Here is an 18,572-nt window from a genome sequence, read left to right on the forward strand (position 1 = left end):
CCAGTCTTGGTACAAATTCAGCCTCACAGGAAAATAAAAAGATTTTTTCAGCATGATTTGACTTTATCTGACGTAACCTAACATCAGAAGCTACATGAAATAATACATATTGTAGACTTAAACTTCCAGGAAGAAATCTACTAATGTTTAGCCAACAGTGCCTGTTGTCTAAAATAAAGCTTTAAACTTTTCTTATGAAGCAAGTTTTTTAAGGTTTCAACTAATAATTTATTTTGTTGATTAAACAGACGATTATTTTTCTTATTAATTGATTAATCATTTGGTCTGTCAAAAAAGGCATTTAGTTAAAGTTCCTATCCTGGCATTGGTTAAACCTCTTAAAAAACTCTGTTCATCAAAATTACTTATTTCATTTTTTATATCTCTGCACTGGCAACAGCTGTGGCTGGAGGCATTATGTTTCCAGGTTGTTCATCCATCTTTCTGTCTGTTTCATTCAGCTTGAGGGAATTTCTTTCTTTTGCAGAGGCATACAACTGCAAGGCGGTAACTCCAGTTGTTCCATAAAAAAATCTCTTCATGTCCTAAAATGGCTTAGTATGTGCAGATCTATAAATATGCAAATTAGCCCACCTCCCACCCCCCTGCTTGCAGTTTGACTGTACATGTACCTGCTCACCTTTGACTCAGCTCATCAAACACACAAACCTCTACTTGTAAACAGCAATATACAACATGAGCCTTCGTCTTGAATATGTTATCAAACAGCTAATAATGTGTTGCCAATGTTAGATAAATCTTGCTCCTGATGACCAGCTGACACGCTGAGGTGACTGTAGAATTAAAGGATTGGTTCCAGACTTCTATGGTTTGTTATAACATAACAAACCATAGAAGTCTGGGTTTGACTTCTTATGTAGCTCATGATATGTCTTGTAACATACAAAACACTATATGGATATGTTAATGCGGTTAAAAAGTTGATTTTCACTGGAGGGGTCTTAAAATATCACATAAAACAAATGCAGCAATCCTCACTTTTGAGAAGGTGCAACTAGAGCATGTTTGGCAACTAATCAATTGACTTATTCATTAATGGACTATCGTTTCAGCTCTAGTTGAAACACATTTACTGTATGGGATTGTACAAAAAATATTGGGTTGGAAAGAGGAGCTAAAACAGTGTTATTACTCTCCCTTTAGCTAAAAGAAAAATATGCATAATCCTTGCCCTTTTTGATCCCCCTTTCCCCCTTACAATTTCCCAACAGTTCCTAAAGCAGCTGTGCATATGTGTCATAAAAGTAGGAGTTTGGTTGCTAACTCAAATAAAGCTTAATCTTAATCTAAATGTGTATGTTTTTCAGGACTTTTTTTCATAAATATAAAATACACTATTATTAAATGCATATTGCATATGCATAAAGTATTGGTTCTCTGATCTCACCTTCTATGGGGCAGTAGCGAGGCACTTTCTCAGGCATCAGCGTCCTCTCTTTGTGCTTGCAGTAGACCTCCACTATCTGCTGCCGACACTCGCGACTCTTGGCTCGGGACAGAGCAGAAATGGCTTCTTTGCCACTGATCTCACACTGCGGCTGCTCCTTCCTCGGCTCCAAACCAGGTGGCAGCGCCGTGGCTGACTTCTTTTCCTGGTACAGCGGTGGATCCTGATTGGACCCCTGGACCGGTGCTGGGATGGTTGGCACCTGAGGGTGGGGTTTATGGATGTTGGTTCGGTTATGATTGTGACCCAACCCTCTGGGTTGGATGGGAGGGTACTTGAGGACTTCGTTTGCAGATTTTCCCAGCACGCTTTGTGCTTGGACCTTGTCGAGCTTGCGTTTGATGTTTGCGACTGGCACTCGCTGGCGCTGTGATCGAGCTCCCAGGTTGCTATTGCTGTCGATGGTGTCAAAGTCTTTGGGGACTGAGTTCTCATTGTTGTTGCTGTCCAGGCGAAGTTTTTCTTTGGGCCGGTGGGAATGGTAGACATCCTGTGAGGGAGAAGATAAAGTGAGTATATAAATCATGACAATGCCATCCTGTAATCCTGAAAGTACGTCTTGACCTCTTCACACAAAGAAGATAAACAGTCAGACATGGTGATATACTAACGTTTCCTTGTCCACATGCTTTCCTTTCCACAAGATACAAAAAACCCCAAAAATGATCAAACCTGTTAAATTAAAAAAATGCTATTTGCAAACAAGGCTCTATGGATGGCAATGTCAGTTGGTCGTTACTCTACTTTGGCTCAGACTGAAACATCACAACAACTATTGGATGGATTGCCATTTATTAAAGACATTCATTTTCCCCAAAGGATGAATCCTAGTGACTTTGGTGATCCTTGGACTTTTATCTGGCTTCACCCTGAGGTTCAAATTCATGGCTGCGAGTGAGAAGTCTCTACAACTATTGGATGGATTGTGATGAAATTTGCTTCACGCATTCATGTTCCCCAGAGGATGAACTGTATTAAATTTGGTGATCCTCTGACTTTTCATCTAATGCCATCATCGGGTCAACATTTTAATGTGTCCAATACTTTGGTTTATGACCAAATACCTGCAGAACTAATGGCATTCCTTCAGCCTCAGCTGTGCTTTGTGTTTATTGATAATTGGCGAACATTAGGATCCTAACACTCTTAACTAACAAGGTGAACATAATAATAATAAACCCTCTAAACATCACTGTAAGTATTTTAGCATGATCACATAAAGCATTTAGCTCTAATCTTCACTTGTTAACCTATGTATAGTCCTAATCAAACAGTCCTGCTAATGCATTAAAAGCCTTTCAAAAGCAAACCACTGGGAGTATTGTTGGGTTGTCGGTGCACATTTGAGACCATAGTGTTGTATCCCACACGGCTGATTAAGCATGTTGATTCCGTTGGGAAGAGAAATCATTCTGACTGGCTGTTTAGCTTAAGCAAATCAGTGCATGAGAAAAGAACCAGAAGTGAGGAACACCAGCAAACAACTTTTGTCAAGAGAGCACACACAGAAGGCTCCTCTCATTTGCAACTTTTTATCAGAGATATTATTAATTATAAGTAGCTATATTATGGAACGAGAGTAGTGTGAAAATAGTAGGCAAACATTGCCTTGTTTCTTGTGCAAGTAAAAGGACTTGCATATCTGCAGTCGTAGGTCTGCCGGGTTCCCTTTTTGAATGATGAATACAGACCACCTGCTGGTATGGATAGTTATTTCCTCTCACACAGCCGCAGAACGTATGTGGTAGTTGGCCATTGGCTACAGTCTTTGCTGTGTGTTCAAGTGCAAGTTTTTGGCCCAGACACAGGTGACATGGGGTGATTCAACAGATTCAACAGTTTCTTTAATGTCGGTTTGGTGTATCTGTAAACTGTTGACATTGTTTTAGAGGTTAGAGGCGAACTCCTAAATCATGGTTTGGTTAAAACTGGTTTCTCCACATCTTTGTTAGTTGGGTTAGTTTCCAAAATTATTAAGGAAGAACAGTGAAGAAAGAGGCAGCCACACAGTGTGTGGAAATGGAGATAGAATACAGTTAAAATCATGTTACACAGACACATGCTCATGTTCATACTTTTCTCAAACCACTTCCAAAGCAAATGGTTAAGCTCCAGCCTAAAAAAACCCATTAAAACATGCAGGTACATGCACAGTATCTGTGTGAGTATATGAAGCCTTTTATTCCTTTTGGACTAAATCACAGTGTTGTCCCTGTGCTTCACAATAACAGTTCAGGTTATAAGTTTGGAATGCAGCTCTTCCTGCTCCAGAAGGAAATCTACAGCACAGCAGGCAAATCAGTACTTTTGCATCAACAACGGATCAATGACTATGTTTATATGAAAGGCATCGCTCGTAGTGATGACACTACAGAGACTTATCACAAACTCGGTAGTTCCTTTTAAGCTTTACAGAGGGTTTTCGCATCTCTCAGCTCACTGTTTTGGTTTTATGGCCCAAGACTTTTATGTTTTTATTCACTCTGAACACTCAAATCAAGCAAACAGCAGACAGACACAGTTAGAGACTGACTGTCTCTAAGACTGCAACTAAAGGGACAGAAATTAGTTAGGAGTTGCTGGAGTTGCTAGAGACCAATAGCCAATAGCAAACTGCCCACATGTTTGCCATATAACTATAAAGGTGATAACAGCTTGTAAATGCAGGTTTAAACAGTATTGAAATGTTTGTTCCTTATGATGAAACCAATGGTTTATGTCATTCTTATGCTGAAGGAAGGAAATAAAGACAAACCCCTAAAACTGGACCATGAAACTACCACAAAATACCTGACACTGACAACTATAAACATCATAACCCTTACACACCAGTCCTGAAAGACTCCCAAAGGACACAAAGAGATGACACAAGACATATTATCTGCTATAAAAATCATCTCATTTTCTGAAAGAATTATGATTGTCATTTTGTTAGGACATGTGCACATTTATTATTCATTTACTTAAGTCCCTGACTTCCTCACATAGGTCAGTCATTAAATTCAGTTTCTCTTTCTAGAAAAAAGAAATGGACAGACATGAGAAGAGAAAAAGTAAAAGCTCAATTGAGCACAAGTGACCTTTGACCCCAGAGACACAGACAGCTGTGGCCTTGACCTCCTGGAGTCAGGTGGTGATATATAAGAATGTGTGTGTGTGTGCGTGTGTGAGTTTCAGTGGCAAAGCCACATGACCTCGGTGGGTATTTTAATCCCACAGATTGCCCTATATCTGTCTTTTCCAGGGATAAAGAGTGTGTTTCTGACACACACACACACACACACACACACACCCCACCCTCACCCCCACACGCACACACACACACACACACACACACGCACACACACACACACACACACACACACACACACAATCAGAGTGCCTGTGGGAAGGCAGTAATATCAGCTCTTGCCACCTGCTCCTCAGACAACCTTTCATTATCTCATCTGTAGCCTAATATCAGCTTAAAAGAATGTGTGTGTGTGTGTGTGTGTGTGTGTGTGTGTGTGTGTGTGTGTGTGAGAGAGAGAGAGCGCACCTGTGTGTGTGTGTGTGTGTGTGTGTGTGTGTGTGTAGAGTTACAGCAAATATCTCTAGCTTTCCTGCCATTATTGTGAGTATGAAAATACAGAGGAAACCAGGAATAAAACCTCCAGTATACAGAGAGATTAAAGATTAAAGACTCACACACACATCAGTACACAAACACTCAGACAGAATTAACATTCTGAGGATTTATCTATTCTTAGAGCCAATAAGTGGTGTTAAAAATATAAAGTTCGGCCTGAGGGTGGCACTAAAGGAATGATGTTTGGTATGTTTTCCTAAAATCTGGTAAGTTAGCTGCTGTCAGTCGTGGAAGAAATATTTAGATCTTTCTGTTGCAGCAATACCACAATTTAGAAATACTCTGGTATGAGTCAAAGTCCTACATTCAAAAAAAACTATTGACAGCAAATTGTATTTTAAGTATTATCAAAAAAGTATTTCGGTGGAATGGTACCCACTGATGCTTTAACACATTAGGAGCATTTTAACATTACAGCTGGTGACAGTGGGACATATTTTAACTACTTTATCCTGTTGGGTAGTTATATCTAGCACAGTATCATAATTTAATAAATGAATCATGTTTCGTCAATAAAATCTTAATGTTAGATAAATGTAGTAAAGTAAAAAGTGCAATATCTACCACTAAGATGTAGAGGATTAGAAGTAGCCTGCAACATAGCAATAACTTTAAATACTCAAGTAAAATTGTACCTACATACAATACTTGAGTAAATATTTTTCCCTACTAGCTGCAGTGATAAGTTGCAGTCAATCAAATCTGCCAGTTATTTTCTTTGTTAATCAATAGATCATTTAATATAAAATGCTAACTTTATTAATATTTATATTTTTGTCTTACAGTCCAAAGCCCAGATACTACTATCAAATATCATTAACAAAATCAGCAAATTTTTAGAATTGTAAATTGGAATCTGAAAATTTTTTTTTGACATTACCACATCAAAATGGTTCCCTATTAACTTTCAGTTCATCAATGAATCGTTTCATGTCTCTTTCTTCAGCACCTCCAAGGGCTCCATGTCACGATCACAAGAATTAGCGCAAACTCTACCACAGTGTGTCCTCTTACTGTCCAGGGGCCATAATCTACATCAGAGAAACTCTGAGTTTATAAAAACACTGATAAACTCTTTTACACCCCCTTAATGTACTGCCATGTGCTCATAGAAATGAGATTCACCCGCCGTAGCAAGTGTTTTGTTAGCCATTCGGACGCCCCAGAGTCAGAGTCTAATTTTGTCTATATTCTGATTTACAAATTACAAAAGATGCTAGAATTGAAGACAAAACAGTGAAATATCAGGCAAAAATGAAAAAGATAATCTTGTTTGAGCTTTTAAATTACTGCTTTTCTGTTTTGTATGATTGTAAATGGGATATCTGTATGTTTTGAAGTGTTGGTCAGACAAAACAAGACATCTGAAGACTATACTTTGAGCTGTTGGAACTTCCAAGTTGCAGTTGACTATCTTTGTCAGAGCTGAAACAATTAGTCCTTCAATCAACTAATCTGCAGCTTGTTCCAACCTCCAGAGATTTCTCAGTCTTCCATTATGGTAATCTGAACATCTTTTGGTTCTGGACTGTTGGTTGCACCAAACAGGGAATTTAAATACATCACTGTGGTTTCTAGGAAGTTCCAACGGGCATTTTAGAGACCAAACAAGTAATGGATAATGGAAATAATCATTAGTTGCAGCCAAAATACAGATATCAACTGTCTTAAAAGAAATTCCATCTCTTGATAAATATCTCTCAGTAATTCACTTCTACTCCTAAACAGAGCGTCTCAGTGTACTCTAACCTGTAAAAATGTCCTCGAGTTATTCTTTGATTCGCAGACAGAATAATACAAACTGCTGTTTCTCTCTACTTCACAGAGCCTTTTGCGTTTTTTCCCAGAAGGCTGTGCATTCCATGGAGACAGACCACAGCTAAAATACCACTGCTTACCTACAAAGACATCATTCTTTATACTCACCACACACATACACACACACACGCGCATTGCTGTCTTGCTAACTGTGTGAGTCTCTCAGCCTCTCTCCTCCTCAGCAGGTTCTTATTGAAGTTGTCTTCAGACCTCCTGCTGCTTGATGATAAAGGCGACAGAAAAGAAACAAGAGAGGCTGTTCTCTCAGGCGCCCGGGGCGAGAGGCATTAAAGAGGGGAGAGAGGAGAGAGAGAGAGAGAGAGAGAGAGAGAGAGAGAGAGAGAGAGAGAGGGGAAGGGTGGAAGAAAGCAGACCTGTTGCTCTGACATATCTGTTGTTTAGAGGCCATGTTCACACTGATGCAAATTAATCTGAAAATGCTTGAGATATTTTCTAAATGTTTGCTGTGGCTGGAGGATGGAGGAGCGAGCGATACCACCTTTCAGTTACTTAAAAGGAGAAGATAACTGAGCCTTCTCAACATGCCTCATGTCTCAACAATCTCTATTAGATTTTACACATAATTTTCCATCATTTGAAATTTGACTGGAGCTTTAACAATTGCATCCATCATTTGTAGATGGAAACATACATTCATTTGCATTTTGTTTTGGAAATTTCCTGTAAATTTGTCTAAAATGTGGGCTACCTTTGGTTGGAAGCTTGGCTTGTGTTCAGCAGATGTTTTGCAGTGGAGGTGGTCTTTGGAAGATGTGAAAAGTTTGTGAAAAAAAAAAAAGATATGTAAGTCTTTTCAACTTGCTTCATGTCTCTAACAGCATCAGAAACTTGTGGCAAAAAAAATTAAGGCAGCCTTAACTGACAAATCAAAGTTCTTGCGGCCTGTCTTTTCCCCTGACATTGCAATGTGCTGCTCTGATTAATAGATGAGCTTCTGTGCAGAGTCTTCACAGAGATGCGTGTGCAACAAGGGGGCAGAAGGCAGCACAGAGCCAAGCTCCACAGCAGAGATGACAAAGAGTTATAAGTTCATTAGGAGTTAGGTGTATGTTTTTGTCTGTAGTACTGTGTTATTTAGCGTACTGCGGTGCACGGAGATGCAATGGGGTGGAGAAATGTGATGTTAAAATGGGGCTCCGACATTGATCAAAAGCATAGATATTTTTTGACCAAATACAGACTTTAGATGACGTTTAGTCGAGGTGCTTTGTAGCAAGTAGCAGACACACACAAGTCTGTGGTGACATAACTAGGTTAATGAGCATGAACAACACTTTAATGTCAACTCAGCAATAGTGTAGCTGGCTACGCTTTTGCATTGTTGCTTGTTATGTGAACACAACATAACTGAGAACTAATCTATTGATGTAATCGGAGCAGTCCAAGGTATCAATCATCATGTTCCGATTAACATTATGATCTTATCTTTAATATCACAATCCAAATCATATCAATAACGTAAACTACTCCTATGAAGCGCAGAGCAAAGTTTTGTTGAGCAGGTATGCGGAGAATTGAGATGTGTGGTGTCAGATCCATGGAAAAGTAACGGTAAACTGGTTGGTAATTCAGGATTCAAAATTCACCCTTCACTCACTCTAATTCACTGAGTGGACATGCCGCTCCACCAGAAACATCTCATGCAAAGTAGGGCGCAGATTCTAGAGATTTTTTTATTAACATCTTAGTTCTGATTGCGAGTTAAAACTATCTTAATATCAGCATAGGAAAAAACAATTGTTGATCATCCCTTCAATCGGTGATATACGATATGATTGCAAATTGGCACAAGCCTAATCCTGATGCATCTCATCCTATGATGTAGTTGCTGCTATAGAATAAAATAAAATACTTAAAATAAAATAATAAAATAAAATACTTAACAGAAGTTCCCAGAGCTCAAGGTGACATCTTTTTTTTCCTTTCTGTGATAACAAAACTCTAAAAAGCAAATATATTCAATTTACAGTGACATAAATCAGAGAAAAGCAGCAAAGGCACATTCGAGGAGCTGGAACCAAGAGATGATTACTGTTTCTTCTTAGATTATTATTGAAATGATTACTCAACTCATGACCAATAATTTGATCGATCACCTAATTATTGCAGCTAGTGTCTCCTAAACACTGTTCATTACACTTCATACATGTTTGTCGGCCACAGTGAAGTGTTGAAACATTGCACTGTAGTTAGTTAAGGATGGTAGGAGTGGGTGATCTGGAAAATCAATTGAGAGCAGTTTTTTTTATGATTTTATGATTTAGATTAATTTGGTTAATTACCTGACAAATCAAGGTTTATTATCATATTGATGCCAAAAAATCGTGTAAAAATCCTTTATTACCAGTCAGAGAAATTCAGAAGTCCCTTCAAAGTACTCTTGCACACAATCAATCAGTTTAATGGAATACTTAAGTACAGCATGTCATAAACAATTCAACACTACATCTCAGCTGTGCAGCACATTTTCAATCCATCAGTCAAGTCAGTGTGATAAAGCTTTCCCTTCACATAGGCTATTTAGTATGTGCTTGGGTGGAGTTGGGCTTTATTAAAATAAGTATATAAAATTTTGTCAAATTCAGTTTTCTTCATGTAATTTTGTCATGCAGTCAATGAGTTACTGTGGGAATATTCCTCAAAGTGTAATTTTTGGACCACGCCTTTCAAAGTTGCCTTTGTCAATCCTGAGTAATGAGTTTTTGAGGCTAGTATTTCATGGTTTTTAAGAACCCACGCATACAATTTTAAGAGAAACACTGAAAATGTTTGCAGTCCTCCTGCATTAAAATATTCCACATAAAGACATATTAGCTTAAACATTGCAAAACAGCAGCTTCAAATCCAAATAACATCCAACTTTCTCACATTATTTGTCGGTGCAGACAGTGAAGGAGGAAGTCAGCTTTGTTTTCTTGGCAAATAATTACCAAGACAGTTTGTCTCTTCACGAGTAGTTCATAATGAATAGTTGAGTATGTGTTTGTTTGAGAGTGTATGTGTATGTGTGTGTGTGAAAGAAAGAGAGAGAGAGAGAGAGAGAGAGAGAGAGAGAGAGAGACAGAGAGAGAGAGAGAGAGAGAGAGAGAGAGAGACCTTCATATCAAGCAATAAAGAGCTCTTTCACCAGGCTGTATACAGCATCAAGAGGCCCCAGTTATGCATTAATCAAAAACTTGTGTATGTGTGTGTGTGTGTTTGTACTTGGGATACCTGTGGGAACTTACAGCCGGGAATTTATTGCTGTTGCCCAGTGAAAGCCTTACAGTTTAGCTTGGCTGGGGTGGAAAGGTTTTTGTATTGATAAAAACAAACTGCAACATAGCGCAATGGAAACAGACGAAGCAAACAAATCATGACGTATAGGAAACATGTGAAGAGACGAAAACATCACATTTGTATGGAAAGAGCAGGAGACTATAACCTTCCTCACATTAATACATGAAACTAGGGCTGGCACAATATCACATTTTAACAACATACCCATAGTGGCCAAAAGAGTTCATTATAATGGTATTATTGTAATATCTACAGAGAACTTGAAAAAAACCCACAATTACTGCTTTGAGGTTGTATGCCTCCACAAACCAGTCAAATTTACGAGTTTACATCCATGTCTGTGAAAACATGCTTTCCCCCGGCAGCACAGAAGATCTATACAATCGGCACAATTTCTTGGTGGACCCTCATGATTAGTGTCACAAATTCAGCATCTGACCAAATGTCTCCCCTTCTATTCCTTTTAGATATAAAATGTCATCAACCTTCAATTTCAATTTCAATTTTATTTATAAAGCCCAATATCACAAATCACAATTTGCCTCACAGACATTTGTGTGACTTTTTGTCATAATTAGCGTAAGATTTCTTGGGTTGTGACCGATAACATGTTTTGTGAGGTCACAGCGACCTTGACCTTCGACCACCAAATTCCAATCAGTTTATTCTTCAGTCAAAGTGAAAATTTTTGCCTGACGAACTTCCCTTAAGTTGTTCTCGGGAAATCGCATTCATGACAATGAGATGGATTCAAGGTCACAGTGACCTTGACCTTTGATCTCTCAAATCAAATTAGTTTGTCGTTGAGTCCAAGAGGATGTTTGTGCAAAATCTGTACAAATTCCCTCAAGGCATTCTTGAGACATTGCATTCTCGAGAATGGGAAGGCCGGACAACCCAACAACAACTCCTGCTGAGGCTATTGCAGACACAAAGGCAAAAAAAACAACTAGGAGTCTGAATTCATGCTACTGTCTCCGAAACACTGCGAAACATGTTCATTAAACTCCACAATATGAAAAAGTGTGAAGAAAACAACATACTGATGATTTAGTTACGAAGCCGAACTACCATGAAAAGAGAGAGAGAGGGGAAAAAAAACACAATGGAAGTGAACTGCGGGAATGGCCATCAGGTGAAACTCCTCTCTAAGTTTAATGCCAGCAAGTACCAGTACATTAAGTTGATGTGCTAGCTTGCTGTGCATCTGACTCTAGCCTGTCTGTCTTGCTAAGCTAAGCAGTGTATCCCTTGGTCTGTCTGTGTCCTGCTCACTTGACAGTCAGTGAAACACAACTATTTATTACCTTTGATAAACAGTGTGTTTATAAACTACAGCTCTAATAACATAACTGAATCGTGTGTGAACATGCCTTTATATGCAAGCTCACGATATGAAACTTTGGGTTTTCAGCAGCAACCACTGTGGGGACCAGTCCAGACAATATATGAACATTATTTGGCAGACATAGTTTTAAAACAGCACAATAATTATCTAGTCTCTCAGTCAAGGTTTAGTTACAACATCGGATTGATACAAGATGGAAATCAATGGATTTACATTGACTATTGAATAAATATTGAATTTAAAATGATTAAAATTGTTTTACAGGAGGGAGGATTGTAGTGTGAGCACTGGGGTGTCAGGTCTGGCAGTGTTCACCATATGCATCTAAGAGTTAAATCAAACATTTATGAAGTGTTTTAGAGTAGATTTCAAAATATCGAGATATATCGTGTATCACTATATAGCCTACAAATACCACAACAATATTTGTCGGCCATAGTGCCCAGCCCTATAAATCTGAGGTATTTTTCCTTTGGGTATTTAAATTGTATTCAGCTTTAGACTTCTACTCCTCTACATCTTAGAGGTAAATAATGCACTCATTACTCCACTACATTTGTACTGTATCTGATTATCATTATCTCTCTTCATCCAGAAAACAGTTGATGGAAATGAATTAAAGTTATCTGTCTCACCAAAACGCTGAAAATAGAGCTGATGAGACAAAGGGAAAAAACAGAGACAGATGGACAGAAAGTAAGCTAAATGGACTATTCTGAGAGACGGGATGGTGCTGTGAAACCTGGCTGTAGTAGTCCCAGGACCCGCAGGATGACCCGGGATTACAGCATGGATTTAAGTCATCTATGCCAGATTTAGTGAGAATTATCTCAAAGAAAATAGAAAAAAAATATATAAAGCAGCTTTTTGATTTTAACGTTAGTGTGTTGTGCTTAAATAGAGAGAGTGACATGCCACCATGTTGTGTGCTGTGCAGAGGGAACATCTGAGACACTACAACATAAATATATACCCCCCAAAAAAACTTGTAAGTATATTTCACAAAATAATCACAAGACAAGAACTATGATTAGTGGTGAATATCTGGTGTCAGAATGACAGTTTACATTTTTTTTTCTACAAAGGTTTTTAACATGATCTACCAAACCAAAACATATTTAACACAAACTACTATTATCATTATTAGCAGTAGCAGCAGTAGCAGCCACATTGCAAGGTCTCCACCTGTGTGAGATAACTTGTGATAATCTGTCTAAAACAAAGATGATTCCTTCCCCTTAAACCTCGGTCTCTCTTTTATTTTTAACTGGAATGAAAAAAATTGTTTTAGTGTCATTTGGAATAATAGGCGCTCAAGGCTGTACTTCTCCCTGCTCAACATATTTGATGAAAGAGGTGGTTTAAAACCTTAACCAAGACAATGTGTACATAGTACTCAACTTCCTAGGATCTCCATGGCCCCAGAAAAAGTTTTCTATCGAATGGAATTAAGGAAAGCTTGGCACACGAGAAATGAAAGCATATCAGTGCAAACATCATTAGAACCACCAATGTCCTGGATGAGAACTGAATGCCACTACCACATCTCTAGTGAACTCAGTACCTGTACAAACAAATCTTCAGTTGTCAACGAACAAATCAGTATTTTTTAGCAGTAGAGCTCCCCTCAATTTAACGATTATTTACTACATCCTCCTTATAAAGGAATACTTCACCCACAAAATTACCATTTGTATATTAATTAGTCATGACGAGTTACCTTGAATTTGTGAAGAAAAAACTGTTTTTCTTGCATGCCTGAACAGAACACAGTTAACATATTGATTTTGATTGACTGACTGAGGAACACGCTTAACAACAGCAAAGCTATATTAAAACATCCGTTTACAAACTCTCACAGAACTCATGCTGTATAATCCAAGTGTCATTGTATTGTGTTCACATACTTGGCAAATAAAACTGCCTCTGATTCAGAACTGAACGAAACAGCTTAGACCACAAGTGGACTGAACGTTCAACTGAACTGAAGACAGCCAGAAACTGTGATGAAAATCAGGGCGTATGACAGGTGATGAGTTCACTTACTGTTGCACGTACTGAAGTGCATTTTAACAGTGATGCAATCTCTGAGTTTAGGAGAAAAAGTGAAGAAACTGTGTTGTCAGTGACTATGAATCTTAGAACTGATCGAAAAGAAACGATTTGAATCAGAAAAGGTGATTTATGAGTTCCACCTCAACGCATCTCATCTCATGGTTAATTTATATCTGTACTCAGCTGAAAAGAACTCAAATAATCCACAGGTAATGACCAAATAAGGACAGGATGTCCAGGAAAAGGTGTTGCTCTGAGTTTGTTTTTTTTGCTGCTTTGAGCTCCACAGACCTTTACAAGCATCACAGCTACATTTCTAATCCAAATCTATACAAAAATCCTCACTTTCAAAAAAGTGTTCTCACTGTCAAGGTCTTAAAATGGTCCTCACAGATACAGAAGAACAAGAGCTCTCTCTCATATTCTCAGTCTCTCTGACACACATGCACACATACACACACAGTATTTAGGGATTATCAAACAATCTAAACTAGATTAGAAAGTATAAATCCCATCAGAGAAACCTGATCCAAACCAATCCTTTAATCTGATCTGACCTGGCTGTTAGGATAGGAATCAGCTCTGATACACATGTGGTCAGCACTGTGTGTGTGTGTGTGTGTGTGTGTGTGTGTGTGTGTGTGTGTGTGTGTGTGTGTGACACACACACATGCACACACACACACACACACACACACACACACACACACACACACACACACATGCACACGCACACTTTTTCTTTTATTGGAAACAGGATGCTTCTTCCTGTCAATAAACACACACCTGGCCTACACACACACACACACACACACACACACACACACACACACACACAGTTCATCACCTTCACACATGTTCAACCTTCATTAGAACTTTGACAGTATTACATTGGATATCTTTAGGTTGCGGACAAACAGTCAGACAATAAGTAATTATAAGTAATAAGTAATTACAACAGGCCTTTTTCTCTATTTTCTCACATTTCATAGACTAAACAACTGAACAATAACTGAAATAATCGTTGCAGTCCAACATCAGCATCATATCCAATCTTTGCAACCCTTCTGCATATTGGCGCCGATCATGTTATTTTTACAAAATCGGAATCGGTAATAAAAGATCGGAGGAATCAAAACAACAAAAATGGCCAGGTTTTTCATCTATGTTGTTCATTGTTGCCTCCGCTTTCCAATGTATAATACTTCCAAACTGCTGACATTTTCGCTGCCGTTAGCATGCTGGCTGTCCATGCCACAACAACAAGTTATCTGTCTGAACGTCACTCCCCCGCCTGCCCAACATTAACATGCTCATTTCGACACTCCTTTACGACAGGCCCTGCCGCAAAAGAGTGTTTTTACGTTGTGCAGGCGGGCGAGTTCAGATGGGCAGCTAGTAACGGTAGCAAAATGTCAACAATATGGAACGTTTATACATTGGAAGGCGTAGGCAGTACAACAGCCACTTGTAAAATGAGCAAGTCTAGCATTTCGCGAGGAGGAAAAGACAGAGCTCATTTCAACCAATTTGATACGCCATCTGGAAAGGAAACATCCACCACAGCATGCCGAGTTCGAGGCAGCAATTAAAAAGCCACAGGACCAACCAACATTGGCAGAGGCTTTCAAAAGGAAAGACAAATTTCCCCAGGACCACGATAAAGCCAAAAAGATCACAGCCAAGATAAACAAACCTTATGGGACAACTTGGATGCATTCTTTTTTTTTTTCCCCTTTCTTAATGCTTTGCAAAGTATCGGATTGGACTCTGTATCGAACTCGGTTTCAAAATAAAGGACTCGTATCGGATCGGATGCAAGCAAAATGTGATCGGGACATCCCTACTTCTGCATTGTGCCATGTAATCAACACTGAATGTGAGCAAGCGGATGCAAAACATTTCCTGCAGGTGATGCAAACTGAGGCAAAGGCCTTTCTGGTAGAGTTCCAAGTCCAACCTAACCCAAATATCTGAGACCCATTCAAAACATGATCTGGTTCCAAATTTTTAATGGTGATAATTTGCTGCTTTTTGTTTTCTCTGATCATACATTAGGTTGAATATTTTGGGGTTTTGGACTGCTGGTTGGACAACAGGGAAAGCTGACATTGAAGATGTCTTCCTCAGCTCTGATGGACATTTTGACCTATTTTCTGATGTTTCATAGACAAAGTGACTCAATGAGAAAGTAATCAGCAGAATATCTGATGGTGAAAATAACTGCTAGATGCAGCCCTACACTCTTAGCCCACTCAAAATAAGAAGGCTAAATTATATTCATGTTGTTAAATCCGTCCAACTCCCTTCACCTATGTAGACTTCTAGACCAAATGTGAAAGAAATTTTAGAGGAAACACAAGTGCCAGAGTTAATCGAGAGTACATTTGCTGAGAATAAAGTGTGTCAACACAGGCAAAAGAAGCACTTATCTCAAAGCTGTTGGACACTTTATGGAAGTGCGGAAAAGTAACCAGGGGAGAGAGAGGAGTAGAACAAAAAGAACAGGAGTTTTTGGAAAATTCAGAGCTGTTGGTTGATTGTTTAAAGGTTTAAGGTTGTAAAATTAATCAAACTAAACAATGAATGAGTAAAATACTGGTAAGGTATGTTTGATTCAACATCAGATCTGGTCTTAATCAAACCAACACCGTCACTGAGTAATAAACAGTGAAGATATTTCACTGCTCAGCCATGTCTTATGATCTTTTTAATTACTCATTTAGCTCTCACATTCTTCTTTGTTTCATTTTATCCTGTGTACTCTCCCTCCGCCTCTCTTCACCTCCCAAACTCCTGTCCTATAAAAAGTGCTGGCATGTATCTCTACTGTTTTAAAAGCCAATAACTGTCAGGACATGATATTACTACCGCTCTCTCTCTCTCTCTCACACTTACACACACACACACACACACACACACAGAGGGAAGATCACAGGGCATCCGGTTAACTGTAATGAAAGGACGTAAAAAACGGATGCCTGCAATACAGCCCACGTCTCCCTCTTTCTCTCACACAGAGCAGCATACAGTACATTCATGTCCTAACAACATGAGAGAACACCTGGATCTCACAGGCAAAGCAACACATACACACATAACACTATTTTCTGAGCATAAAAACATGAAGGACATCTCCCCCAGATCCTATACATGAACTGTACAGTTATTAGACAGTAGATGAATGTAAGCCACACATACACAGTAGGGTTGCAACGGTATGAGATTTTCACGATACGATAACATTTCAGAAATATTGCAGTTTCAAGATATGACAGTATTACAGAATTTGTATTGTTATCAGTCAGAATGACCCATAAGGATTAAAAACGGAAGGCTTATTGTTGGTTGAACAAACATGGGAGATTCAATGTCTAGCATTTTTTTCAGTAGGCTATTGTAGATAAGCATATGTTCAAGGTATAATAACTGCCAACTTTTACATCACGAAAGCGGTATATCGCTGCAACTCTAAGAGTAGGAGAGCTTGACAGGTGATGTAGAGGATGCATACTGAGCTGAAGAAAGAAGACTTTTAAGTTTGCCTTGGCAAGCAACATGACATTTTTTCCACGTTAACATAAATTGCCATTGTCTTTTTTATAGCTAATATCAGAAGGGAGACATTTCGATTCAGGAAAACGGCGTAATCATTTCCCAGTTTCCTAGTGTGTCTGTAGGGTCCCTTAATATTACCAACAGAAGGGATTTAATTAAACCCCTAAATCACACATCTAGGAACAGACACTCATTTAACAGTTTTATCCCTCACAGTTACTCATCATGTGCTGCAGTTACCTTAATATGAAAAGCTGAGATAACTGTTAAGGTTTAGAATTAATAGATTAATAAAAATAGGCCCATGTTGATTTGTTACACTGAAAGTAACGACAATTACGTTATACAAGCGAGAGAGACTGTTGAGTGGAGAAATGTCAAACCAAAGTCCGTTAACAAAACACACAATTATATAAGCTCTTGAATTTCACCGAACAGACATATAATGAAGATACGCATGAAGACATTTTAGGACAGTACCTGCTTTACTTTAACATTCGGCGTGTATATTATCTATAATCTGCATTTATTTTAGCAAACATCACCATTTTCTTCTGCTCATGCTGACTGTAAGCTAACACCAAGGAGTATAAGAGAATACTGGGTGAAACAAACACATTGATACTAGCTTTAAGTTATTAAATTGTTTAAATGCCGTTTGTACACTGGATATGATTGCACTTAACTGGTCAATGGCTACAAGCACCTGGAAAGGCAGGCGAGTTCCGTTTTACCAGATGTACTGGCCATTGATCGATACCTTAAATTGGCAGATTTTGATATTAAGTTTGGCCTAGCGACACATCTCTCCATACAAGAGAACGAAAGCGGCCAAATTGTGTTGATGCAAATGCCAAAACAACAGGCGAGCAGCTGCAGCCACTCAGTAGCATCTTCTCTGTGGCTACCATGCGGTTTCCCTCGGGAAAAAAACGCTCATTTTCCAGTCGGTAGAGGAAACACAGGTGTAAAAATCTAATTAAACTCACACATCCCGGTTCACCGTGAATACTGAAGCTGATATCATTCAAACCTACCGCCTGCAGCTTGTGCCGAACAGCCGCCTTTCCGAGCGGCGGTGGTGGGTCGCCCTTCTTCTGCAGCCCCCTCCGCGGGTGCTCCCTGTCGGCTTTGTTGAGCCCCCCGGCACGGTCCTCTCGCTTCTCCCGGCTCCTGGCGCCTCCGTCCCCGCCGGCAGAGTCCAGGCTGCTGAAGTTCCACACGATGAGAGTCTGGACCAGCAGGACGGCCAGAGCGGCGACCAGCAGGGCGGACTTGGAGCGCCGGGCCAGCCTGCGGGCACACGGGTTACCGTTCATCTTTCTCCTCCTCCTCCCTCCGGCTCAAGCTGAGAGCCCCATCCGCTAAACGCCGACAGCGGGGTGTGAATGCTCCCC

General features: G+C 39.3%; 1 protein-coding gene across 1 annotated transcript in view; it reads right to left on the reverse strand.

Annotated features, from left to right (window-relative positions):
* Window positions 1–18,572, reverse strand: part of LOC126405696 (xylosyltransferase 1-like) — a 49,178-nt gene extending 30,606 nt beyond the window's left edge. Inside the window, exons 1-2 of the mRNA XM_050069562.1 lie at window positions 18,213–18,572; window positions 1,409–1,958 (exon numbers count right to left, since the gene is read on the reverse strand). Coding sequence (XP_049925519.1) covers window positions 1,409–1,958; window positions 18,213–18,494 — 832 coding nt within the window. The 5' untranslated portion in view covers window positions 18,495–18,572. The remainder of the gene's footprint in view (window positions 1–1,408; window positions 1,959–18,212) is intronic.

The sequence above is a fragment of the Epinephelus moara genome, chromosome 18 (assembly GCF_006386435.1).
Source record: "Epinephelus moara isolate mb chromosome 18, YSFRI_EMoa_1.0, whole genome shotgun sequence".
NCBI lineage: Eukaryota > Metazoa > Chordata > Actinopteri > Perciformes > Serranidae > Epinephelus > Epinephelus moara.